This window comes from Canis lupus, chromosome 19 (assembly GCF_011100685.1).
Source record: "Canis lupus familiaris isolate Mischka breed German Shepherd chromosome 19, alternate assembly UU_Cfam_GSD_1.0, whole genome shotgun sequence".
Lineage (NCBI taxonomy): Eukaryota > Metazoa > Chordata > Mammalia > Carnivora > Canidae > Canis > Canis lupus.
In genome coordinates, this window is record NC_049240.1 from 41314863 (window position 1) to 41340682 (window position 25820).

General features: G+C 38.4%; 1 protein-coding gene across 1 annotated transcript in view; it reads left to right on the forward strand.

The window, feature by feature from the left end:
* THSD7B (thrombospondin type 1 domain containing 7B) overlaps nt 1-25820 on the forward strand; it is a 725201-nt gene that overhangs the window by 241720 nt on the left and 457661 nt on the right. Inside the window, exons 5-6 of the mRNA XM_038565098.1 lie at nt 3615-3770; nt 14946-15143. Of these exons, the coding sequence (XP_038421026.1) occupies nt 3615-3770; nt 14946-15143 (354 nt within the window). The remainder of the gene's footprint in view (nt 1-3614; nt 3771-14945; nt 15144-25820) is intronic.

A 25820-nucleotide genomic window follows, 5' to 3' on the forward strand; every position in this document is an offset into this window, starting at 1 on the left:
CTAAATGAAGCATCTTAGACATGTCACCTGGGACTAGAAAAATTTATCTATATGGATTAAGATCTACTGTCTGTCAAAGCAGTAGGTGCTAAAGAGGCATGATTGCTCTGACAAATAGCCTCACTCTCACTCCTGGGTCTCCTAATTATGTCACTTAATAGTCTCCAGGGAACCCCACTACCCCTAGCTCCTCTCTAGCACACCATGTCTCTCCTAACTTCCAAATCTTAGGAATACCATTATCCATAATATCCAGCAGTCAACTGATTGACAGTTAAGTATTTATCAAAGGGGACTTTGGGAGACTTAACTGCCTACCTCCCAAACATCCTTAATAGCTCTCCAAAAATAAGCTAGGTAAACATAATGATCTGTAAAAACATTGTCCTTGACATAGAACGGGATCCCAGTCTCTTTCCAACTGCACTGCCAATCTGAAGACATTCAGGAGCTTCTAATCAGATTAGTGAAGGCCTACTGTGGGTCTAGGTGCTACACTTGCAGATTGATTAGTTTCAATGGCTGGCCTCAACCTCAAGTACAAAAGTTGTAGCAGCAAGTATCTACTGGATCTTGGAGCTGAAAGAGTTGGGACATCTTCTCAGCATTGACCATCAGACACCTAACGTCTGTCTGGTGTTGCAGTAAGTCAGCCATGACAAAGGAAAGAGAAGCAGTACTAACAGCCTTCTAGTCTTGTTGGGGCTCACGAATTTGTGTATGACTAGTATCAATTCACAAAAATAGGAGTTCCAAGGGGACAAGGACCTTATCTCTTTTACTCACTACTCTGACTTCAGCTCCTAGCACAGGGTTGATACTCAGTAGGTACTTACTTATCAGTGTAGGTTGAATGGCCTGAAATAAGACTACATAATACAGTGATTAAGAGCACAGACCCTGGAGCCAGGCTGCCTGGATCACAATCTCAGCTCGGCTCCTAACTAATTAAGAATGTGAGCAAGTGAATAAGCATTTCTCTGTTGCAAAATCCCCATTTTTAACTTGAGATGGTGATAACATATATCTCAAAGTTATGCAGGTTAAGTGAATTAATTTATAACCAGTGCCTGGGATTCACTAAATATGTTTAAGTAGATTAATTAGTTTACATGCCCTACTTCCTTTTCCATCACTACTTAGTTTTTTGGGGAGAACCGAACTTTAGAGTTTGTGAGAACACATGCTCATAAGCCTGGGCCCAGACCCAAAGGCCTTTCTGTCTTAAGACCTCTGACTATACAGCTTTCAATTCCTGTGATGCTTTGAAGCATCACTTTCCATCAATTTTATTAATATGCTACTTGACTTGCCCTTCTTGATTGAGAGCTCCTTGAAAGCAGACACCATCCAAGAAAGTCTGATTTAAAGTGGGTACTAATGGTTTTGGAATGAATGCATAATGTATTCAGTGAAGGGCAGTCTTATGTGTTTTCTTTTGCTCTCTCTTGGGTAAGGAATCACAGGCCCCCTCCCCCAAGCTCACAGGTGGTGGTGATGGGGTGGTGGTTGCTGGCCACGTTCTCTCTTTATTTTCATCTTACTCAAGTATATCACAGGTTGTTCTTTATCCACAATCCACCAGTGTCATATGTACATCCCAGTCCAGGTCACTCCAACACCCCATCTCACCATTCTGGCCAACACAATCTCTGATCACTGCCACTCCTGAGCCTGCCAGGTAACCCGCCAATTGCCACCAATATCTATTCTCTCTTTCTATCTCTTCCTCCTCCACATGGCTTGTGATCTTTGACATTTACATTGACCATCTTGCTTTGCTCCCGTCTTTTATTTTAAGTCAAGTCAAATCCTTTTGGTAAAATATATAAGAATTAGTTGAAAACCAAACAATTTCTTACATTTTTTTGTGACCTTTGCTTTTCCCATTGACTGTCACAAGCACCTCAAGCTGCCTCACTATTCATTAGAAACACTTCTTTTTTTTAAAATTTTTATTTATTTATGATAGTCACACACACACAGAGCGAGAGAGAGAGAGAGAGAGAGAAAGAGAGGCAGAGACACAGGCAGAGGGAGAAGCAGGCTGCATGCACCGGGAGCCCGACGTGGGATTCGATCCCGGGTCTCCAGGATCACGCCCTGGGCCAAAGATAGGCGCTAAACCGCTGCGCCACCCAGGGATCCCCATTAGAAACACTTCTGCCATGATTTACAACTTCTTGAAAACAGTAGTTCGGGGGCACCTGCATGGCTCAGTCAGTTAAATAAATGTCTGCCTTCAGCTCAGGCCATGATCCTGGGATCCCAGGATTGAGCCTTGCATCAGGCTCCCTGCTCAGCAGGGAGTCTACTTCCCCCTCTCCCTCTTCTACTCCCCCTGCTTGTGCTCGCTCTCTCTCTTTCTCTCTCTCTCTGTGAAATAAATAAATACAATCTTTCAAAAAAAAAAAACACAGTGGTTTTTGCTTTTTAAATATTTATGTACAAAGTTCTGCTGGTCAGAGCTGCGATTTATTGCCGTCTTTGCCAGATACAACTGACATCCATGTAAAGAGTAAAGAAGCAAAGTAGATGGTATGATTTACCACCCAATCCTGTCACACCCATCTTTGTCTTTGAAGCACTTCTAATCTGCTTAACAAGGTAGACATGACACATGGGAAATATTTAGACAAGAGTATAAGCCGGTTCATAAGATAAGACTGTCTGAACTTAAACCGTTTGCTCACAAGCTCTGAACTGCTCCCAAACCACTTTTGTGTAGGATCACTCAGTGCAAACATAGTTATGCATCTGGCTCTTCTTTTATTGTGTCATTTCTATCTTAACTCCTATCCTGTTATAATCTCCATAAGAGTCAGAATCTCATCTTCTCCTTCATCTGTGTATTTTCATGGTGCCCAGAGTGAATCTGCATGGAGAAGGCACTTGGTGAGTGCCACTCATGGCCAGGTGGTCCCTGTATCCTGAAGGGACCCAGTTCTGGGCGTACCCTGAGTGCAGGTGCACCAGGAAGGGTGGGAAAGCTCCCTCTTTGGCATCTCCCCATGGCTTCTCAGATATTCCTTGTGCTTCTGGATAGCCTCACTAATGAAACTGACTTTGAGGGGCTAATTCTGCAGTCACAGATCCAAATTTTTCTTCTTTTCTAAAAACCATTTTTCTTCTGTGTCTTTGAGAGCTCCACACCTCAGGGGAGTAGCAGCAGTAGATTGGTTATGCTAAACACCCCACCTCAGGGTTTCGATTTTGATTTTTTCGCAGCAACCTAGTCATTTATATAGTTGAGATAGACTCATCTTGAAACTTTACAAAGCCATTTATTTTTTTTGAATCATAACTCTAGATAATTTGTATCTGTATTTCCAGTCCTCTCTTGAATTCCCAGGGAATACTCTGTGAAACAGGAAACTCAGGTGCATGCCCTTTGTTGCTGTCTTTTTTTTTTCCCCTAACCTTTTCTCACCCCAAATGCTAATAGTGTAGAGCTAAGCAACAGGTATTAGAGAGTGTTTATGTTTTGTTTGTCTATACCCTTTAACCAGAAAGCTGACTGTGGGCAAGGTAGGCATACAAATATAGACAATAATTCGAGGGGTATCCAGAGAATGTGACATAGACCTTTTTTTTTTTTTTTCCCTATCCTTTAGTCTCTAGACCTGTGAAAAAGACATTATGTTTGGGACCTGCCCCTTCAGCCTCTCAGCTCTGCAATATCCCTTGCTCTACAGACTGTATCGTATCTTCCTGGTCAGACTGGGGCCTGTGCATCCATGAAAACTGCCGTGATCCTCAGGGGAGAAAAGGTGAGTGTCTTGTTTGTGCCTGCTTCATTTACTTCCAGTGTACACACAATTATTCTGGTAGCTAAGTAGCCAATTAAGCCTGCTTAAGACAATATTTGTTTGTAAAATGTAGATAACCAGCTCAAGCCTGACAGCATTTAGTTATTAGGGAGGCTGTGGAGGACATTTCCATGGAACAAGAATCTGACCTTGATTGACCTTCAAGTTAGGCTCATAGCTGGTGAAGTGACTATTACTCAATATGGTATAGCCATGTTTTAAATGTATAATGCTTATTCTGAGGAAATGAGACATGATTTCTGTAATCACATCAGGAAACAACTGTTTTGCACATCTATTTATTTTCAGATTTCCACATGCCGAACTTGATGTTCTATTTCAGATTTTTCACAAAGGGCATTTATGCGTGTTGTTTACTTTTTGATATCCTTGGGCTTAGAGTGAGGTCTTCAGATTTGATATGCTTGTTTAATTCTGTAGGCCTCTGTAGTCTTGTTTCCATTAGTTTGCTGTTATTTACACATCTTCATCTTCAGAAGTTCATTTTTGGTGACACCTTGACTTTTTTTTTTCATTGGCCTTTCAATTTGTATTGATACTATATTCCCTTCAACAGAAATGCTGAAAAGAAGTATTCCTTTTTCTAGGAGAAATGAGCTCCAAGAACATTCTGGAAATTAGGTTGTGTTTGCTAAGCCCTAACCCAAAGAGAATACGTGGCCAAGTGCTTTGTGCTACAAAGCTGATGCTCTCAGCTTAATTCTGTGTCCATTTGAAAATCCACATTTCAGTGATTCCTGGATTGCTCACATGCACACATGTGCATGTCCAAGTTCACACACCCATGCCCTGGACTTTTCTCTTTACTCTGACTCTTTGTCCTAAGACAGAAGAAGAGAATGTGTGTTGAGTCTAGATTGAGGAGGAAGAAGCTAATTTTAACTCTTTTATCAAATAATAGAAATCTGTATCTCTGGAACCTGGAGGGGTGCAGTGGAGACGCCCATGCTACTTTTTTATTAGACTTATATCCAGAATATCTTCAAGCCTCTTCAGTTTATGAATAAAAATAATTTCCCATTAATGCTAACACCCACAAGTTGTTGTCTTGTGGTTTACATATGTATTATTGGACCTTGTAGGTCTCCTGTAGTTGCATATGAGACTCCCCAGGATGACTTACATGTTATCAGAACCAGCCTTCTTATGTTTGAGCCAATCCATTTAAGATTGTTGTCTAAAAAAATCCCTGAAGATTGGACTCTGGCTTCCGCAGCCACTGTGGCTGTGGGTCTGGATACTCATGTACATTGGCTATTCTGAGTGCTGCCTTCCTTTGCTTTTGAAGTTGTAGAACCCAACCAGGCCAAGGGGGCCTCATATTATTTTATAGCTTTTTGTTATAAGTAACAGAAACCCAATTCAAACTGGATTAAGCCAAAAGAAGGAAATTTAGTAGCTTATGTGGCTAAAAATAGAAGGGAAGATAGGGCTGCAGCCAAAAATATCAAGAGGCCAGCAGTCTCACTCTCATTCTTTCTCTTTACAGACTTCTATTTCTACAGTCTTCTGTTCTTCTCTTTCCATTTACAGTCTTGTATTTCTCCATCTCTTAGTTCTGCTTTTCTCTGTATTCAGTTTAGTTTAAGGCAGGCCCTCTCCATGGAGAAGAGCTCAGCATTGATTTATTGATTTTTTTAAATTTTTCTTCCTTCCTTCCTTCCTTCCTTCCTTCCTTCCTTCCTTCCTTCCTTCCTTCCTTCCTTCCTTCCTTCCTTCCTTCTTTCCTTCCTAAGTTCTCTCTCTTTCTCTTTCTCTGTCTGCCTTTCTTTGTTGAACTTTTATTGTGTATACTTCTCATTAGTAGATTTAGGTTTAGTTAGCAAATGTCTTTTAGTGATTATTCATGCCCCTGACTGATAGATAACAAAAATTTCTGTAACTCTTAGAAGCACTCTGATCTGAAATATCTATTTTTTAAAGTTTGTTAACAAAAAGTCCAGTACCAGATGCTCTAAATCGCTTCAGTAAAATAATTATTTTTTTTTGTTTCTTTGGAGGCAGTATAATATTTAACTGTATTTTATCCAATTGGCTTTTGATTTAAAATAGAGCAAAAAAAAAAAAAAAGGCACCCCATCTCATCCTAATAATCCCAACTCAAGTATATAAAATTCCATTTGGGATTTCAGTAAGGCAGATTGTGAAGAGTCTTTCGATTTCATCTAAACTTTCAGCATGGTTTGCAAATTGGAAATTGGAGAATGAAGCTAAAAAAATTTTTGTTTCCTTGATCCTTAGATACATTCATTTTATACTTTAGCTTTCTAGAATTAATATGTCACAAAATTGATACGTACATTTTGTGTAGAGGAATTTTTTTTCTCCAAAACATTGTAATAAAAGCAACATAGTATGTTATAAAGGAGCTCTCTTATTTTTATGGTCAATTAATTTTGTCTAGCTTTATTGAGATATAATTGACATATGGTATTAGGTAATTTTAAGGATATGACATACTGATTTGATATAAATATATATAGCAAAACAATTGCCACAATAAGGTTAGTTTACACATCTATCCATCCTCACATAGTTACCTTTTTCCTGTGGTAAGAATTTTTAAGATGTATTGTTTGTATCCCCATGTTCCTTGCAGTGTTAAATAGTACTAGTGCAGCACACAATAGTAAAGGTGTGGAAACAACCTAAGTGACTATTGATGCATAAATATATAAAGGAAATGTGATATATACACACACACATATATACACTCACTCATATATATTTATAGGGATATTATTTAGCCATAAAAAAAAGGAAGTGCTACCATTGTGACAACATGGATGAAACTTGAGGATATTATACAAAGTAAAATAAGTCAGACAGAGAAAGACAAACATTGTATGTTCTCACTTATATGTAGATTCTAAAAAACCTGGAATTATAGTAACAAAGAGTAGAATACTGGTTGCCAGAGGCTGGATGGTGGGGAAAAAATGGGGAGATATTGATCAAAGTTTACAAACTTCCAGTTATAAAGTAAGTTTGAGGATCCAATGTGCAGCATGATATCAACAATACTGTATTATATACTTGAAAGTTGCTAAGAGATTAAATCTTTAAGATTCTCACTACGAAAAGAAAAAAGAATTATGATTTTAGAATGTAGATAAAGTAGAAAGAAATGTCTTTCTTAATACTTCCAGGAAGAATCCTGGAACTGAATCTGATTGGCTAACCATGTGCTACCCTGACCCAGCCACTCTGGCCAAGTCCTACATGAGACCACCCCTGCAGGGACAAGGCTAGGCAAGCCTCACCACTGAGAGTCAGGGACGGGTGGCTTCCTCAGGGAAATATGAGGTGCTGATACTATGGGAAGTAAAAGCAATGCTGAGGTTAATCTTAATAGATGGTTATTAATTGCTTATCCCCTTTGTTCTGGGCCAGAATTTCTACAGTAATTCAGAGAATTCTTTCTTCTTCATTCTATGTTGTAATTTTTGTCACTTGAGCAAATTTCCACAAAACCCTTTGTTAAAAGTGCTCTTTCAACTTTTTTTTTTTTCTTTTCAATCTTCCTTTTCCACATAATTCTGAACTGGTCTGTGGAACTCAGCTGGGAGTCTCACAACCTTCAGACCCCTCTGTTTGCCCCCTTGGCCCAAGATGCTTTAATGCCAAACCTTTTCTTCATTAGCCCCTATTCCTGTATTGTATGAGTCAACTCTTGCAAATGCACCCTGGTCCATCATTCATTAGATGTCACCTGTTGTGAGTTGAATTATATCCTTCAAAAAAAAAAAAATCTTCATTCCTAACACCTAGTATATGTGAATATGACCTTATAGGGAAATAGGGTTATTGCAGATGGACTCAAGTTAAGATGAGGTCATATTGGATTAGGATAGGCCCTATTTTAACGACAGATGTTCTTACACAAAGACTGAGATTTGGACACAGAGATACACAGAGGAGAATGCTATGCAAAGGCAGACATTAGAGTGATACGTGTATAAGCCAAGGAGTGCGAAGGATTGCCAATAACCACCAGAAGCTAGGGAAAGGATGGGGGCAGTCTTTCCCCAGCACATTCAGAGGAAGCATGGCTCTACAGACCCTTTGATTTCTCCAGAACTGTGAGACCAAAAAAAATTCTGTTATCTTACATCACCCACTGTGGTCTTCTCTTTTGGCAGCCCTAAGTATACTAATACCAACTTTGCATCAGCATTTAGGCTCAGCAAGGTATGACACTTCATAATATTTCAAAACTAAAGTGTGGAGAAGTGAACCAATTTGTCTTAAATCCCACAGGGATTTAATAGTGGCCCAGCCAGCACTAAGAACCTGGCTTCCTATCTCCCTAGTCCAGTGTTCCTTCAAATACTGGGCTTCCTTAGTGATTCCCTCCATAGCCTAAGGAAGTTTGGATAAAGGCACAAATCCAATGCCAAGCTTAGCAAAGAAGGCCTCTGCCCACATGCACCGTATTGGCCAGTGGAACCCATTAGTCTTGGGAGCCAATAATTGAACCAATGTAGGATAAGGCATGGGACATGGGATTTGTTTTAGCTCCAGTGTGCTACCTTTGGACTGCAGTTGAGTGAGAAAGGAAGGGTGTTCCAAGAATAGCTTGAGAGAAGCAGGTAACTGGAATGTTTTTTTGCCTCAAACAATAAATTTTTCCAAGAGAGGCACAGCCTATGGAGCTGAAGGAAAAGGGTGGAGACGATAGAACTCACCTGAAGGGGGATCCCTGGGTGGCTCAGCGGTTTGGTGCCTGCCTTTGCCCCAGGGCGTGATCCTGGAGACCCGGGATCGAATCCCACATCGGGCTCCCGGTGCATGGAGCCTGCTTCTCCCTCTGCCTGTGTCTCTGCCTCTCTCTCTCTCTGTATCTGTCATAAATAAATAAAATATTTAAAAAAAAAAAAAAAAAAGAACTGACTACTACTGAAGGTAGTGAAGGTAGTACTGTCACCCAGCTACTTGCAGAGTGAAGGGTCATGTTGGGATTGATGAGAACCAGTCTCTGTTCTATAGGGCCCATACTTAGGCTGAATCACCTGCCCTAGGCACTAAGTAATCACAAACAGAAGAGCATGTATACAGCAATGATTGTTATTCAGGTCTGGAAGTTAGGTATTTTATAAATGCTTCCCCAGAGCAGAGACAATTTTGATTTTTAAGGTCTTTCTAAAATCTGCCAGGACCACCTGCCTCTAATCCCTCTTGGGAAAAATAAAGAATAGAGTTTTCCCTCTAGGGAAGTGATTCTGTGCCTACAAGGAGTCCAAGCATGTTATGATGATGGTAAGTAATCTTCTTGTTATTTCTACTGACTTGTGAGCCTGAGGTCTGGGATCTTTTCAATCTGTCTGTCCCACGGTCCTACCATGAGGGCTGCCAGAGTCGCTGCTGACTGGCACAACGTAAATGCAATTTGGAATTCCACAGAGGCTGCAATACATGAGCTAATGCATTAAACATCACAAAACTCTGGGATGTAAACTGAACTGTTAAGCTTCACATTTGAATTCCCTACCCTAAAGAAATGCAGTGAACCTTCCTATATGCATTTCATATATATATTTGGAAGATAGAGGATTTGAGGGAAATATCAGCAAACAACAGCAAGAAAATTAATGTGTAAAGTTGGAGATAATTACTTTTTTTCTCTTCAGTAGTCTTTTCCTCAGTCACTGTGCTATTGCTTTGGTATGTTCCTTTTGTTCAAATTAAAAAAAAAAAGAAAAAAGAAAAGGATGGGAAAGCAGTTAATTTTGTGCATCTAACAGAAGAAATTAGTTACTCTAGAAATGATCATAATATGGCTGTTATTCTAAGGCAGGCATCCTTCAATCAGAAATCCTGTAAGGTTTGTGACTGTCAGCCATTCAGAGTACATTAGAAAATCAGCCGTGGTACACAGCCTTCACACTTTCCACCAGGTCTTTGATAGGCAGACAAGGGGAACAGTACTCAGCGGGTTGGTACTTGTCAAGTGAAGCTAGGATGCCTTTCAGAAGAATTTAAATTGGATCAGGTTTTATCATTCATTGCTTTATCTTTGATACACTCCTAGGGAGTTATAATTAGAGATATATGTAAGAGAAATAACCTGAAAAAATTGCTGATGAGTGAACCCTACACAAAGATATAATACATTTTTAAAAATTCTTTTTGATACAGAGACATTCATTTATATGACATCCTTGTCCTTTTCATACATATTCCAGAAAGACATCCTTGCCCACAGAAGTTGTTTTAAAGAACAAGTTGATGGAGGCTTCTCAATACAGTGTCACAATAGGTAACTGCTTATGTGGTAGGACTTCAGGGATTTCTTAATTCCCCCAGTAAGGTATTTACCCCCAGTCATACATCTAAAGTTCTAAAAATTCCCATAGGAAAAGAAAAGACATCCTGAAACTGGGAAGCCATGAATATCTTTACAAAGACAGTCTTTTATGCTCTGAAACAAATCAATTTAGATAACACACCAAAGCAGGACAATACTGTATATTTTAGATCTTATATAACAACAATGGGGGAAAATTTCCATTTTCTGTTCTTGCCTGCTATATAGATCAACTTTCAGTGAGAAGTCTATAAAAATAATTTTGCTTTGTTATATAAAATGTGTATGCCAAGAGATAGTTTTTTCTTTTCCCTATTTTTCTATGTCTGTGTAGTGTTAGGATGTGGGGGGTTGCATGCCTACTTCTCATTCTAAGTGTTGAGAGTTCTCATGATCAAGATTGCCCTAACATTAGTTTTTCTTATTTTCTATATTCACAGCGGGGTGCAAACTAATAATGATTCTGTAAAGTGCTACTCTTGCAGGAATGGTGGTTGACTTGCAGGAATCAATGTGCTCAGGTTTCGTGGCACAAAGTTGTTACCCTATTTCTAGGGCTGCCAGAGATGAGGAACCAATGAGATGCTTAAGATGGAATAAGCTTTTGTCATCCTTGGTCAACCTGCTGGCTACTGCTTCAGGCCTGTTCAAGTGGCATTAGTGTGGAGACACAGTATTGCCCATGGATAGCTCCATAGAAGCTTACATGGACACTTTGGGGCCACAAGCACATGGCCTCAAACCTACATTTACCTCCTATGTCTCCTTTAATTTTCCCATGATTTCATTTGAAAAACTTTGGCCCATCTTCCGCCATTTGTGCTTCTTCCCTTTTCTCTCCCCAATCCACAATTCATTCTTTGCTAAAATTCAGTAAAATATATTGTAAGCCAGCAGAATATACACTAAACTTTGGGTTCATTAAATTAAAAAAAAAATCCTGCAAATACCAGTTTCATTAAAGGTGGATTGAATCTGTAGTCATTAAGTGATTGTTAAAACTCATTCTTGCTGCGTCGTGCCTAAAATCCCACTCTCCAGCCTGCACACTTTCATTTTAAGGAAATGATCCACAGTTCCTGCAGATTCACTGTATGAAGTGGGGCTAGAATACATCACACAGAGGAGCTGACTTGAATTATTTCTTATGAAGAGGTGATGACTCAAAAAGTCCTCGATTGAATTTCATACATATCTAGTTAATCAATAACGTGCCTCTGGAGCAGTAATATAGTCTCGTCTGATCTTAGTTTCCACATGCATAAAACGTGAATGGCAACTTACAAAATAGTTTTGAAGATTTATTATTTTGGGGTAATGTAAGTAAAATGGCTGGCACCATCTTGGGATAGGTAGATATTTAATTAATACATGTACCTTTTCCCTTTGTTGGACTGTATGCTCCATGAAGAATAGATTTATGTTTTCTGTTCCTCCTTTGGCTTCCCACAGTACATTACAGTGATCTACATATGGCAGTTAATGTTTACTGAATGACGCTATCTTATTAATATGGAATTTGGTAAATGAAGGTAAGTGGTTGGCTGGCCCCAGACACTGTGGACTTGGCAGTTGTGTATCTTTCGGAACAGAAGCACCCAGGGGAAGCCTGATGTCTATTGCAGGCATGAACATGAATGTGTGATTAAAGGTTAAGCACTAACAAGAGGCTCCAAGGTTTTTGTTTTATGCTGAGCTTGTGCTGTGATTTGATCCTAGTTACAGTCAGGACAAGGGCAGCATAGATGAAAGACTGGACAAATTTATTGACTAAGGAGGTGTAATCTATAGATTTATTGTGAGATGGATGCAATTTGATTTATGGAGGGAAACTTCACATACCCCTCAATGGCCTTAAGTTCTAGGTACTAGTACACCTAGAATCCTCAGTAAAGAGGACTAAGTTTCTTAGTTGTCAAACCTTATAAATCATGGAGACCCATGCTATGTCCTGCTCAAACGTGTAAACTAAACAAACATAAACATAAGATGGTAAATAAGCAGCATATGGACACGTAAGAATAGAGGTCATGACCCAAGCTGTGTGGCAATGAGAGCTTGGAGCTCAGTGTAGCTGGGTGACCATCAAGTGCAGTTGAAACCTTGTATGTTTCCTGTGTCTTTTCTGAAGGTGGCCCAGGAAGGCAGTAGATCCCTTCTGCAGCTTTTTGTTGTTGTTGTTTAGAGATTTTACTTATTTATTCATGAGAGACACAGAGGGAGTCAGAGACACAGAGGGAGTCAGAGACACAGGCAGAGGGAGGAGAAGCAAGCTCCATGCAGGGACCCCCATGTAGGACTCAATCCTGGAACTCCAGGATCACATCCTGAACCGAAGGCAGACGTTCAACCGCTGAGCCACCCAGGCGTCCCCCTTTCTGCAGATTTTAACTAATTAATGATACAGACTTGTAGGTATAAAGTATGGCAGAAGCCATGTATTATTTTAATTGTCCCTGACCTCAATATTTTCAATACCGTGATCATGAATGTGGTCTCTGATTGGCTGAATGGTACCTTCCCCTACATGGCTGATTGTCAGTATAAAAATTGAAGAATCTCTTCTAAAAGGAGATCAGAGGTGCCTGGGTGGCTCATTCGGTTAAGTGTCCAACTCTGTATTTCAGCTCAGGTCATGATCTCAGGGTTGTGAGGTGGAGCCCCATGTCAGGCTCTGTGCTGGGCGTGGAGCCTCCTTAAGATTCTCTCTCTCCCTCTCCCTCTCCCTCTGCCTCCTCCCCTGCCTTTCTCCTCCTTCCCTTTCCTTTTCTTAAAAAAAAAAAAAGAAGAAGAAGAAAGGGAAAAACAAGGAGTTCATGGGTTAACCCTAGAGCCCTAGAGCAAGAAAACCTAAATAAAGCGCTTGAGTATTTTTATCTAAAATACTTGTCCAGCCCTGTAATATTCTAAGGAAGCTCAGCTCCCTCTTGTGGCCTAAAACCATGTGTCCATTAGTTCCAAACTCCTTCCTTGGCTGTGTAATTTTATAGGAGCCAGTCTTTTGCCAACTATACCTTGAGCTTTGTAAACTTTTCATTTCAATTACTATTGATGGGAAAATAGGCATGGCTTTGGGAAATCTGGGAGAGATATATATACCTGGCTTTGTGACTTCACATGCTCCCTAACTTCTCCTTCTTCCCACCTCTTGTGGGAAAGGTAGTGGGGTATCTAACTTTCATGGTGGGACTTCAGTGTTCTCATACTCTCTTTTTTTCCTGTCATAGTCGTCTGTCCGTTTTTTTAAAAAAGATTTTATTTATTTATTTGTTCACGAGAGAGGCAGAGACATATGCAGAGAGAGAAGCAGGCTCCTCAAGGGAAGCCCAATGTGGGACTCAATCATGGCGCTCTAAGATCACGATCTGAGCCAAAGGCAGAGGCTCAACCACTGAGCCACCCAGGCATCCCCTGTCTGTCTCTTTTAACTTACTTAAAGGAAAAAAGTGAATAATTCCTTAAAATGTTATCACCCAATAAGATTGGTTTCATTCAAAATAAAAGGAACTAGGTACTCTTGGGTGGCTGTGTGGTTGAGTGTTTACCTTTGGCTCAGGTCATGATCCTGGGATTCCGGGATCAAGTCCCACATTGGGTTCCCTGCAGGGAGCCTGCTTCTCCCTCTGTGTATGTCTCTGTGTATCTCATGAATAAATAAATAAAATTTTAAACAAAAAAAAAAATAAAAGGAATTGAAGGAATTAAGCTGGTAAACAGAATTTGGTGTGATAGAGACTGGAAGTAAAATATGAGATTCATGGAAGGCAGGCATAGCCTTCAGAAATGATATGTCATCAGGGCCAGAGGTTGAAAACTCATAAACCAAATGGTTGTATCTAGTTCTCAGTCACTTTTCTTTTCTTTTAGGCTACTTTGTTTTTTAAAAAGATAAATTAGTTAAACATGCAGAGATTTCATATAGAAACAAAATGTAACTTGGATTTCTATCTTCTTAGTCAAAAATGAGGTTTGTTAACAGAGGGTCCATATTCCCTCATGGCAATAGTCCATGGAAGCTGTAGAATCGCCACCTCTTTTGGAGCGAGCACATATTCTCCACTTCACCACACACCTCCACACTCCCTACAGTTGTATGGTTGAATCATTTTCCTCAATTTGTAGCTGCTTGTCTCTTGTAGCCTGAGTTTGTCACCCTGTAAGCTTATAGCGTGTAAGGCCCATTTATATCCTTTTTATAGTGGGGTGTTTGGCCCTAGTCCCACAATATATATTTTTTAAACTGATTAACAGTCTAGAGACCCATGTCAAGCCAAGGTGGGGAATGTGGTCCAAAGAGGTGCTATATTCACAGGGCAGGCTGACTTAGAAACCTCAGTGCACAAATTTCTTAGTTACCAGGGGTATGCCAGATGTACACATGTACATCTAATACAGTTGTACTCCACATTTCAACTCAATGTGGAGTAACCAGAATGTGAAAAACAACAGAAAAAAAAAGTGGATTTATCTGTGTTTTGGCTATTTCTGAGAGTCTTCATTTATTTCTGCTGGTTTATTGATTCTGTTGGACAACATGCTACTTACTACTTGGTTTGATTATGTGTGGCCTCTCCAAGGTTGTTCAGTCTTGAAGGACAGCTTTCCTCCTCTAGTTCTTGTCCATTTTCTTTCCCTTTCTTTTCGTCTATTCCTTCCTTTTCCTATAAAGGAGAACGCCTTAAAATAATACACCTTTTAGAACTATAGAGCATGAAATGAAAGTTTCATCTCTCTTCTAGCTGTTGCTGCTTTTTTCCTGTTGGATAAAAATGGAATACTGTGAAATTTTTGGTTTTTTTTCTTTTCAGGATTTAGAATGAGACGGCGTCATGTCCTCATGGAATCCACAGGGTCTGCAGGCCACTGCCCTCATTTGGTGGAGTCTATCCCTTGCGAGGATCCGATGTGTTACCGATGGCTGGTATCCGAAGGGATTTGTATCCCTGATCATGGAAAATGTGGCCTGGGGCATCGCGTCCTGAAGGCCATCTGCCAGAATGACCAAGGTATGAGGCAAAGCAACATGTGTTGTTAAGTGATATCTGCCCTATGTCATGTCACTGCTCTCTAACAGGTCAATTTCCCAAGGAAGAGGAACACAACTTTTCTATCTTTGAATATTTATGTTTAAGTCAGATGCCACACTGCTGTAAAGTAAGCTGCCTTAACTTAATATGAGGCCACATACTGCAAAAGAAAACTATAGGATTATGCCTAAATGCAATATAGTGAACCTAGAAATTTCTCTGCAATTTTCAATCTATCAAGATAGAGCATTCGGAATTCCTTTGGGTAGTCTTCAACTTATCAATACCAAAGAAGTTTTATTTGCCTTTTTCGAGGTCGATATGCAACATGCTTTTGTATATTATTAATAAATACTATAGTTTGTAAAGATTTCAGGGCTGCAGTTCTTTCCTAAGGAAAAAAAATACTAAATCTTTTCATTTATATAGCATTCAACTAGAATCAGTTCTAGACATAATACTGATATTTCTAAGGAACCATTTTTAAAATATAAATTGTCAAGCTTTACAAAACCATTAACAGTGGCATCTTTCCTTCATTGCCAAGCTTCTAGTACAATAGTTGTTTGAAATGAAAGGTGATTTAGAAAATATGCAAGTCACATGGAAATGAAAAAAGTGACATTTTTAAACCTTATCCCATAGTTTAGAAAAAAAATCCATCTCTTGGAAGAATATTGACTATGTCTATTAATCCCATTTATAATGCTCTTGGTGTGTGGAGTGAAATGTTTTGACTTATGAAGTATATAGAAGGAAATTACAAAGTGGGTTCAGAGTGGCTATTTGCTCCCACATGGGATTGACATTCAGCAGTGGTTTCCTTGTTTCTCTCCTTCCTGTCTCCCACAACCCCTTTTTCTTTCTTTCTCCTTTGACTCTCTCCCTATCCTTTCCTCACTCTTTTTTCCTTCTTTCTTTCCCTCTTCCCTCTTCTTTCTTTCCTCTTTTTTTATCTACTTTCTTTTTTTTAACCACTGCCATGATTAGACAGATGTACACTTTATCAAGCCAATGCAATCAGTTATCTAATGAAAGGTATTTGTTTAATTAAATAGAGGCCAACAACACATTATATTAACTGCAACCTTTTTGAGTAGTTACAGCTAATAATGGCTTCTAATATTACTGATAATTTTTGGATTGTGGTAATGTATGTACAATTTATTAACAGAGGCAAATAAGATCATGTTTATATTGCTTTTCTTTGAATTCAGGAAGAGTAGTTTAGAGGTTCAAACCTGGATTCTGCACTTAGCCAGGTTGGAATTTCAGGTCTGCTCCTCACATGCTAGACCATCTCAGGAAAATTAATTAACTTGTGGAGGCATCCTTTCCTTCAGTTTGAAAATTGATTGATAAAACCTACCTCTCACTCTCAGATTGAGAGAGTTAAATTGGTTATATAAAAGTATTAATGAGGTGTCTGGCACATAACCATTCAAAATATGCTATAAGCTTGTTTCACTATAATGCACATTTATTACTCTGCCCTGGGGGAATTGTGCAAAGAACATTCTTACATAATATGGAAATAATAATGAGTATTAGAATAACCATACTACTTCTTCCTCCCAACCTCCTGCTGAGGAAATAAGAAACAAGAAGATCCTTTGGTTGAGTCCCAAAGACAAATGACTGCCAGACTTTGTCATCTCACAGCAGGTATTAGAGGCTTGTCATGATAGATTATGTATATAGGGCTGAGGAGTTTTTCACAATTTGTTCTGTGCCTTCTATCGTATTGCAGGTGTTATATGGTGATCTATAATTAGAAATACATATTCTCCCCATTTCTGGCACAGAGCTGTTAAAACTCTTGGAACTTCCTGAGCAATAAGAACAATGGGAGCGTCTTTGATTACATTTGGCCTCTTGCCCTCAGTTCCTGAAATTGCTTCCAGAAAGATGAAATGGGTGCGTTGTGACTCAGAAAAAAAGGTGTGTTGTCACTCATCACAGAGATTCAGGGAGAATGGTGGGTAGAAACCCTATGCCTTTTCCCTGTACTTCATCCTATGCATCTCTTCCATCTGGCTGTTCCTGAATTATATCCTTTCACAAGAAATGGGCCATCTAGTAAGTAAAACAGGCTTCCTGAATTCTGTGAGCCACTCTGAAAAATTAATTAAAGCCAGGGAGGGAGTTGTGGGAACCTCTGATTTATAGCCTATTGGTCTGAAGTGCAGGTAACAATCTGGACTTGCAATTGGCAACCTGAGTTGGACGGTGTTGTTGGAACCTCTAGTCTGTAGCTGGTTGGTTAAAAGCATAACCTACCTGGGCATGCATTTGGCCTCTGAAGTGCAGGGCAGTCTTGTTGGACTGAGCCTTTTACTTGTGGAATCTGATGCTATTTGTAGGTAGGGGTAGAATTGAATATTAGGACACCCAATTGGTGTTGGAGAATTCTGTGGCGTGCTGTGGGGAAACTGCCCTTCCTCCCCCAACATATACTTCCTGTTACAATGTTACCATTGTATAGCACTTCTAGAGGGTTTTTGGTTTTTGGTTTTTTTGTTTTTTGTTTGTTTGTTTTGTTTTTTGTTTTTGTTTTTTGTTTTTTGTTTTTTTGCTTATTCCTATGAAATGGCTAATTTTCAACATTGACCTAGCCTCTCAATTTCTATGGGGAGAAATAGAAATTACTACTGGCTTATATCGGTTTCATGAAGTCTTTGTGGTTTTTACATACTTGAATGGGCTCCCTAATCATTTGTGGGGTATCAGCCATGGTCATGCTTACAAGAACAGGCTGGCCTCCTGGTAGCTGAAGCCATCTTTTGTCCAGTGAGAAATTAAAAATGTGGTCTGGTTGCACATCTTGCAATTCAGCTTCTTTGAAATTCTGGGTGATTTATGACAGAAGTTTAGCAGAGAAATGCTCCTCTTTGACTCTCCACCTATTATCATAGTCTTTCTATATCTACAGGAATTGACACAACTGTTGAAACTCATTTAAAAGAAAGAAAAAGGTTGAAATAAACTTAAGTCAGCTGTGATTTTTTTCTTATAACATTTGATAGTTTTCTTTTTACCACCCTGAATTTATTGTTTTGTATGCCCTTTATTTCAGAATTTATTTAAAGTTAAGTGCATATGACCAAAAGTAATATCTTCATTTTGGTTAAAAACAAAAACTTACATGAAATCTCATCAGGCTTAAGGCCTGCTATAATGTGCAAAGGTAACTTACTCTTAGGTAAATAAATATATGTCTGCTTCTCCTTCTCACCCCCACCCCGCACTCGTGTGTTTTTTTTTCTCTCTCTCTCAAATGAATAAATAAAATCTTTAAAAAATAATAAATCATTAGCTTACAACCTTTCAAAATACACAAAGTCTGCCACATTGAAACCAGTAACTATAAATAGCAATTTGAGATGTGCAAACCTTGTGGGTTAGTTTAAGAATGTAATCAAAGATCTAAGTAGTCATTAATGAATTTCTACAGCTATCTCTGTAGAAGGTATGTTTTGACCCATTCTCTACTTTGATTTATTAGTGATACTGTTCACTCTTAATAAAGTTCCTATTGCTCACCTGGCTTGTGATTGCAGCAAACAATGGGTCAGTAATATTCATTTTAGGAAAAAAATTAGATTATATATAATAGATTACATGAATAGTATAATAGAAACAATGAGTGTTCTGATTTGGAATCTGATTACTACCACTTTGAATGGTCAGTGGGCTTTGATTGCTTTCCTCTGCATAGTATCTTATCATTAGTCTGAGTCAATAGACTTCTACTGAGTATAGAACATACATAGTTTTTTCTTGTCTCATCGACAAGCAGGTTTCCTCCATGTCAGAGGGCATTTGAAAGCAAATGGAGTGTGATGCAGAGTGCATACCCAACCTATTTCTCCTTTAGATTATCAAGTGAATTCACTGTGTTTTAAACTTTATTTCTCAAACATGTAACTAGTTCATTGTTGCTGGGTTTCACTGGTGGTTGATGAAAGTTTATCACTATGTGACATCTTCCCAGAGCAGGTTGGGAAAATCCCCATAATGCCAGGGCACTGGACAGCATTCCCAGTGGCTGGCGAGTGGCCTCTATTTATCATTTTTCATGTCTCCATAATGCAAAGTGGACAGATGATACCACAGGGTCATTGGATAAAAACCAGGCTACTTATTGTGACAGTCAGACTGTGAGTACTCCACCTGCTTTGCTCCATAATTTGCTGACTAGGTTATCTGGAGAAAAAAAAAAGTCTGTATATTTCAGCAAACATCTTTATTCAGAGGTAATGCTGTGTACATTCTGTACTTATAGAAAGCAAATGCCCATTTTAGCGTAATGCAGGAGGATACAATATATCAAGAGGAACACATGTTGACAGGTACATGGAGCTAGGGTTCTCCAGTGTTACTAGAATGCCCCCTTGCATACAGGGATACTTATTTTTCAGTTGCACTAGATTTTACCCACACAAATATTTTCCGTAAATGATGTATATATTTGCACAGAAAGTTGAGGGAAGATTTCCCATCATTAAGGTTACTTTGCTTTACATTTCGGAGGCATTTTTCTGTGAGTTTTTTGCCTTGCATCATTAACCTTGAACAATCCAAAAATATGATATTTAATCTTGGATAAAATGGCGTGTTCTTGTAAGCATGTGCTTGTAAGTACCCGTAGGAGGACTTTAATTGGTAGAAAGCATGCTAGAATAATCATTTAACTGGGGTAGATTGCAATTTTTCTAATGTTTGTAAATCTGATTGGAATGGAAGCTTTATTTATTTTTTTAATCTTTAAATTTCAAGAAATGTCCTTTAGGTCACCTTTGAGAAGAAGGTCAAACTCTATTCAGATAGGAAGTTATTTATCAGAATATTTTGTGACTCACCAGAATTCTAAATAGAACTCCCTTTGTGTTTTCAAGACATATTTTCTAAGCCCTTTGCTCATGCTGTATCTCATTTTGGTCAACAAGTGCTGCTTTACTTCTCCTCTGTATTTCTTTTTTCTTATAAGACTTTCTAACTCTTATTTTAGCACAATATTTACTCTCTTATATTTTAGGAAGAACAAGGAATAAATTATTAGTGAAGTATTTCTTTGCCACACAAGTACAGTCTGCAGTCAATCAACCTGTTAAAGTGACTCTACAAATTAGAACCACCACAGAGAACACAGAGCCTCAAAATAAATTTCAAACAAAAATTTTCTAAAAGTTTTGAGCAATGGCACCTTGGTGGACATAAGTTATCTGGATTAAAGATGTGCATTTTGGAAGGGATAATAGTAATATAGATTTTCTTTTTTAAGTTACAAGAGGGTAGCTTATTTTCTTATACTGTTTCTATTTTGAGAAAGACACACACACAGGGAAACACTGCACTTTGCATAAGGTTTGGGAATTTTAAAAATGCATTGCTAGGAGTCAGAGGGATCAAAGGAGAGGGGAATAAATTTGGACATGCATTTTATATTAGCAGGGCAAATCCAGAGACAGCCTTTTTGAAATAGTCAGACATAGCATGCACTGTCATTTCTTGCTCAGGTCTGCTTGGCCATTTACCATTTCTGTGCATATTGCCCCCCCCCCCCCCCAAATTCCAGCTGACATCACCTGACTCTCTTTGCTTGAGGAATTTCTCTGCCCACATATGCAGTCAGAAATGCTAGGGAATTGAGAATCCCAGGGAGCAGCCTTCAACCAATGATTGAGAGTTGTATAAATATCAGCTCCCTTGCCCCTCAGATGGGGTAACCTTGAGATGCAAGTTCTGTGCTATTTCCTAGAGCTCCCAGGGAGAGGAAGCTCCGTTTAATCATCAAGGTGACTGATTTGATCACAGACCCTCTCTCAGCCTTCTTTCCCTGTCATATCCTCCATTCTTGCACTGGTTCTCTGGCATTACTCCCCAATAAATATTTGCCTAAGACTCTATCACAGAGTTTGGTTGTGGTATGACTCAAACTGAGACAAGGATGCCCGCAAAGGTATTTCGTGGATCCATTCCTATAGAAGATAGAGGATCCAATTACAATCATACCATATTGATGATAATATTTAAACAGCTTTCAAGAAAGAAATGATGGTGCCGCTCATGAGAGCTCATTCAGTACTTGGAACAACCATCCCTATATTTTTGAAAGATTTTATTTTAGAGAGAGAGAGAGTAGGGAGGAGGAGCAGAGGGAGAGGGATAAGCAGACTCTGTACTGAATACAGAGCCCAGCACAGGGCTTGATCTCACAAGCCTGAGATCACAATCTGAGCTGAAACCAAGAGTTGGATGCCTAACCAACTGAGCCACCCAGGCGCCCCTAAACTACCCTCACTATTTACAATTATTTGGTAATATCTGACAGGCTTTAATATACTGCTCTGTCCTCCCCTTTGAAAGCATAAAAAGCATTATTGAATCCCATTTCTTTCCCATTTAGGCAATGCTGGTAACTTATACCATCCTCTTGAGTCTTATTTTCTAACAATTGAAATAATTTATGACTCTAGGGGAAGGGCTAGCTAGGTTGTTCATGTTTTCATTTTGTAGTGTATTCCAGAATGTATTGGAATATTTCTGAATAAGAAACAAAAAAATTGCAATATTTCTTAATAAAAACAAGAAAAAATGTTAAAGGAATTATTTGTGTAGGAAAATTGGGCCTGAGGTGTTTGGGGAACATATTGCACTATCTCTTTTGTTGTAGATGATTCAAAAACTACAGTGTTAAAATAACCCATGGGATTATAGAAAGACTAGTCATCAGAGAAATGCAAATCAATACCACAATATGTTATCACCTTATATCACCTTACACTTGTCAGCATGGCTAGTAACAAAAAGACAGGAAATAACAAGTGTTGGTGAGGATCTGGAGAAAAGGGAACCCTTGTGCACTGTTGGTGGAGATGTAAATTGATATAGCCACTGTGGAAAACAGTATGGAGGTTTCTCAAAAAATTAAAAAATAGAGATACTATAGGATTCAGTAATTCTACTACTATTTGTCCAAAGTCAACAAAAGCACTAATTTGAAAAGATACATGCATCCCTATGTTTATAGCTATATTACTTACAATAAGCAAAATATGGAGGCAACCCAAGTGTCTATCAACAGATGAATGGATAAAGAGGATGTGGTATATATATGCAATGGACTATTACTCAACCATAAAGAAGAATGAGATCTTGCTATTTGCAACAGCATGGATGGACCTAATATGTTAAGCAAAATAAGTCAGGCAGAAAAAAAACAATGCCATATAATTTTATTTATATGTGGAAATAAAAAAAACCAAACAGAAACAGACCTATAAATACTGAGAACAAACTGATGGTTGCCAGAGGGGATGGGGTGGGAGGATCCAAAATGGATGAAGGGGAATGGGAAGTACAGGTTTCCAGTTATGCAGTTATGGGATGAATAAGTCGTGGGGGTGAAAGGTACAGCATAGGGAATATAGTCACTGGTATTTTTTTTTTTTTTTTTTTTTTAGTCACTGGTATTTTAATACTGTTGTATAATGACTAATGGTAGCTACATTTGTGATGAGCATAGCATAACTAATCAATTTGTCAAATCACTATGTTGTACACCTGAAACTAATGTAACATTGTGTGTCAACTTTGCTTCACTTACACACACACACACACACACACACACACACACACACGGAATTCCTTTACTCCAGATTCAGTAGGTCTGGGATGAGGCTCAAGGATTTGTATTTCTAACAAGTTCCCAGGTGATGCTGATGGTGCTGGTCTAGAGATTGCAATTTGAGAAACACTGTTCTAGGCAGAAGGGGGCCTTTGGACAACCTCACAACGTTAGTGTATAACAGAAGTAGGCTACAGCAGTGACAAATACGTCTTATACTTAGAATCAACAGAAATATTGATTCTAATCTGTTGTTTCTTGTTTCCTGCTGGGGAAGTTATTTTTGAAATCTGTGAAATATATTACTGTCTTTCCAGAAGCAAGCAGTGAGTAAATATTCTTTTATTTCTTTATTGTTACCTAGATGGATTACTAAAAGATCAAATTGTGGAAAGCAATAGTGTACTCTTGCAGAAACAGAAGACACATAATATGTGAGATGAGTTATTTAGGTTTAGAGGAGAGAATTTTCATTTTCAGCAACCTATCTTTTTCAGACCACCAACCAGTAGCAGTTTGGTGTCAGTGTCCTTACTGAGGGAAGTGTGGTGATGACAAATACGTTGTATTAAATTTTGAAATGAACCTGACTTTGCAGTTGAAAGTGCCAATAAGATCAGGCTGCTATTCACGCTACAGGAATCGGACTGCAAAGGAGATTAAATTTGAGAGTTCCCGTAGCCAACTTCTGCATTCCCTTTCATTTAGATGTCTTGCAGTGAAATTAAAGGTGAAATTTTAATAATGCTTGGCAATGAGGGAATCCAAAGAGAAAAATAGAGGCTTGTTCTAATCAGAGTTTCCCCATCCATGTTTACCAGGAAGGTGGAGAGTAGATGTAAATGGTGAATCAATTTAAATGCTAAAGAGAGAGGAACTGCAATGCAGCTTAAATATATTTACTGTACATTGTCTGTCAATAAACAGGTATTGTATTTTGAATTACTTCCTCTTTCCACCTTGTTACATACCCACATATTGCAATGTATGTGCAGCTTTTTTCTTTTTTCTCTGTTACCAAAATTCCTAAGGAAGTGACTGTATTAACATCACAATCCTGTTAACTATAGTCTGATTTTTCCGATTTTATTATTTGGGAATACCTTAAAGGAAATTGCTTCCTCAGTGTACTTGTGTGTCTCATAGAAAGGCTTTCCCTTTTTCTGTATCTTCTGAAATTCTTACTGAGCTATGTACGTTCTGTTCCCAGACCATATGATTCGAAAAGCAAAACAAACCACAGATTGTACTGAAACTCCAAAATATAGTTCATGCGATTAAATAGTCAACCCGACCTTCCAGTAGGAATTAATGTGAGATTGTCACCCTGGCCATTACTTTGAACTTTTTGGGCATGCTTTGGGTTTTCCCTATTCCATTGTGCATTCCAGTAGTGTTACTAATAGAGATTAGTTAGCATTAGTCACAGGGATATAAGTTTGTTTTCTTATTCTGAAATGCATTTTAAAGTGGTATTTGGTTGTTTCATGTGGCCTTTGGCTGGTAACTCCTGATATAACATCTCCCCACTTTTCATTCTATGTTAATACAGGAAAAAGTAAGGAACCTGGATTAAAACATTTCTCATCTGATGGAGTAGTTTTCACTGATAGGAAAGCCAATATGACTAGATTCAGAATGCAATTGGAGGTTTACCTGTGCTGTGTCCATTTGAGTATTTTCAAGAGAATATAATGAAATAAATCTCTCCTGGAAAGGCCTATCTATCCCATGCAAAAATCCATTAGAAGAGAATTTTATTTAGGTTAGAAGAAAATTTTACTTAGACTTTATAGTTAAGAATTTTTGGAATTTCTAAATTAAAATAATTTGTACATAAACTGTATCTAAGTAATTAGTTAATCCAAGTTAAGAATTCATAGTGTGTAATCCTTTCTGCTGTGCTGTCAATTCCATAGTTACTGAGTGGAGTGTCGGCTATACCCAAAGAACTTGATCATTTCCCACAGAGAGATATCTAAGAAGTAGAAATAAAAAAATGTTTAGAGAAATCATATATTTTATTTCAAAGAAACACAACTAAAGTAAAAAAATGTTGAATGTTAATTTAGGGGTGTCTTAAGACCATGATACTTCTCTGACTCCAGAGGTAGATTTCAGTCCACAAGCATATAGGAAATCCATAGCTCATACCAAGTGCTACTTTTACCTCTGTTATTTCTGTGATAATTTTCCTCTAGTTACATTGTTCCTCTGCCTGAGATGTTCATCCTCTTATTTTAGCTAATTTTACTCATTCTTTGAAAATTTGGATTGATGTCCTTTAAAAAACCATCCCTTCACTACCACCCCACCTCTGCTAAGCTGATCTAGACTCTGAAGTGAACATTATGGTTACCACCCACTTCAGAGCATCTGTCACAGTCAATCATGATAATTCTATTTCCTTGACTGATGATCAGTTCAGAAACATGCCAGGTTGAATCCATCTGAATCAGTGAGATGTGAGAAAAGGGACATGAAAATAAAGGGTATTGTTTGAGTTGCTGCCATGATCCATTCCATTGTAAGATCTACAGATTCTGTGACTTCTGGATGAAAGCATTGCTTTCTCTAAGATATAAATACATGATGGGTCCTAGAAGACATTGTTGAGCCTATGAGTCAACAATCTCAGCACTGGCTGTTACATAGGATCATAGAGTTCCCCATTGTAAAAGCCAGTTTCTATCAGAGTTTTTATCAGCTGCTGCAGAAGTCATTGATGGAATGCCTGTCTTCTACATTCTCATAACACTTTGTGGTTCAATTATTAATGTCTTTACCACTTTATATTGAGATTATCTGCTTACTTGTCTTTTTTTTTTTCCCCTTTTGACTCTCAGTTTTTCAAGGGCAGTGACCTTGACTCATTTGTGGTTTTATTCTTGTCATGATGCCAGAGTGTCTGGGATACTAAGTTGTACTAAATAAATATTTATAGAACTTAAAAGAGTCATTTCAGTTCGTTTATACAACAGCCCAGTTGGGATACATTATTATTATTATTACAAATTTATTGATGA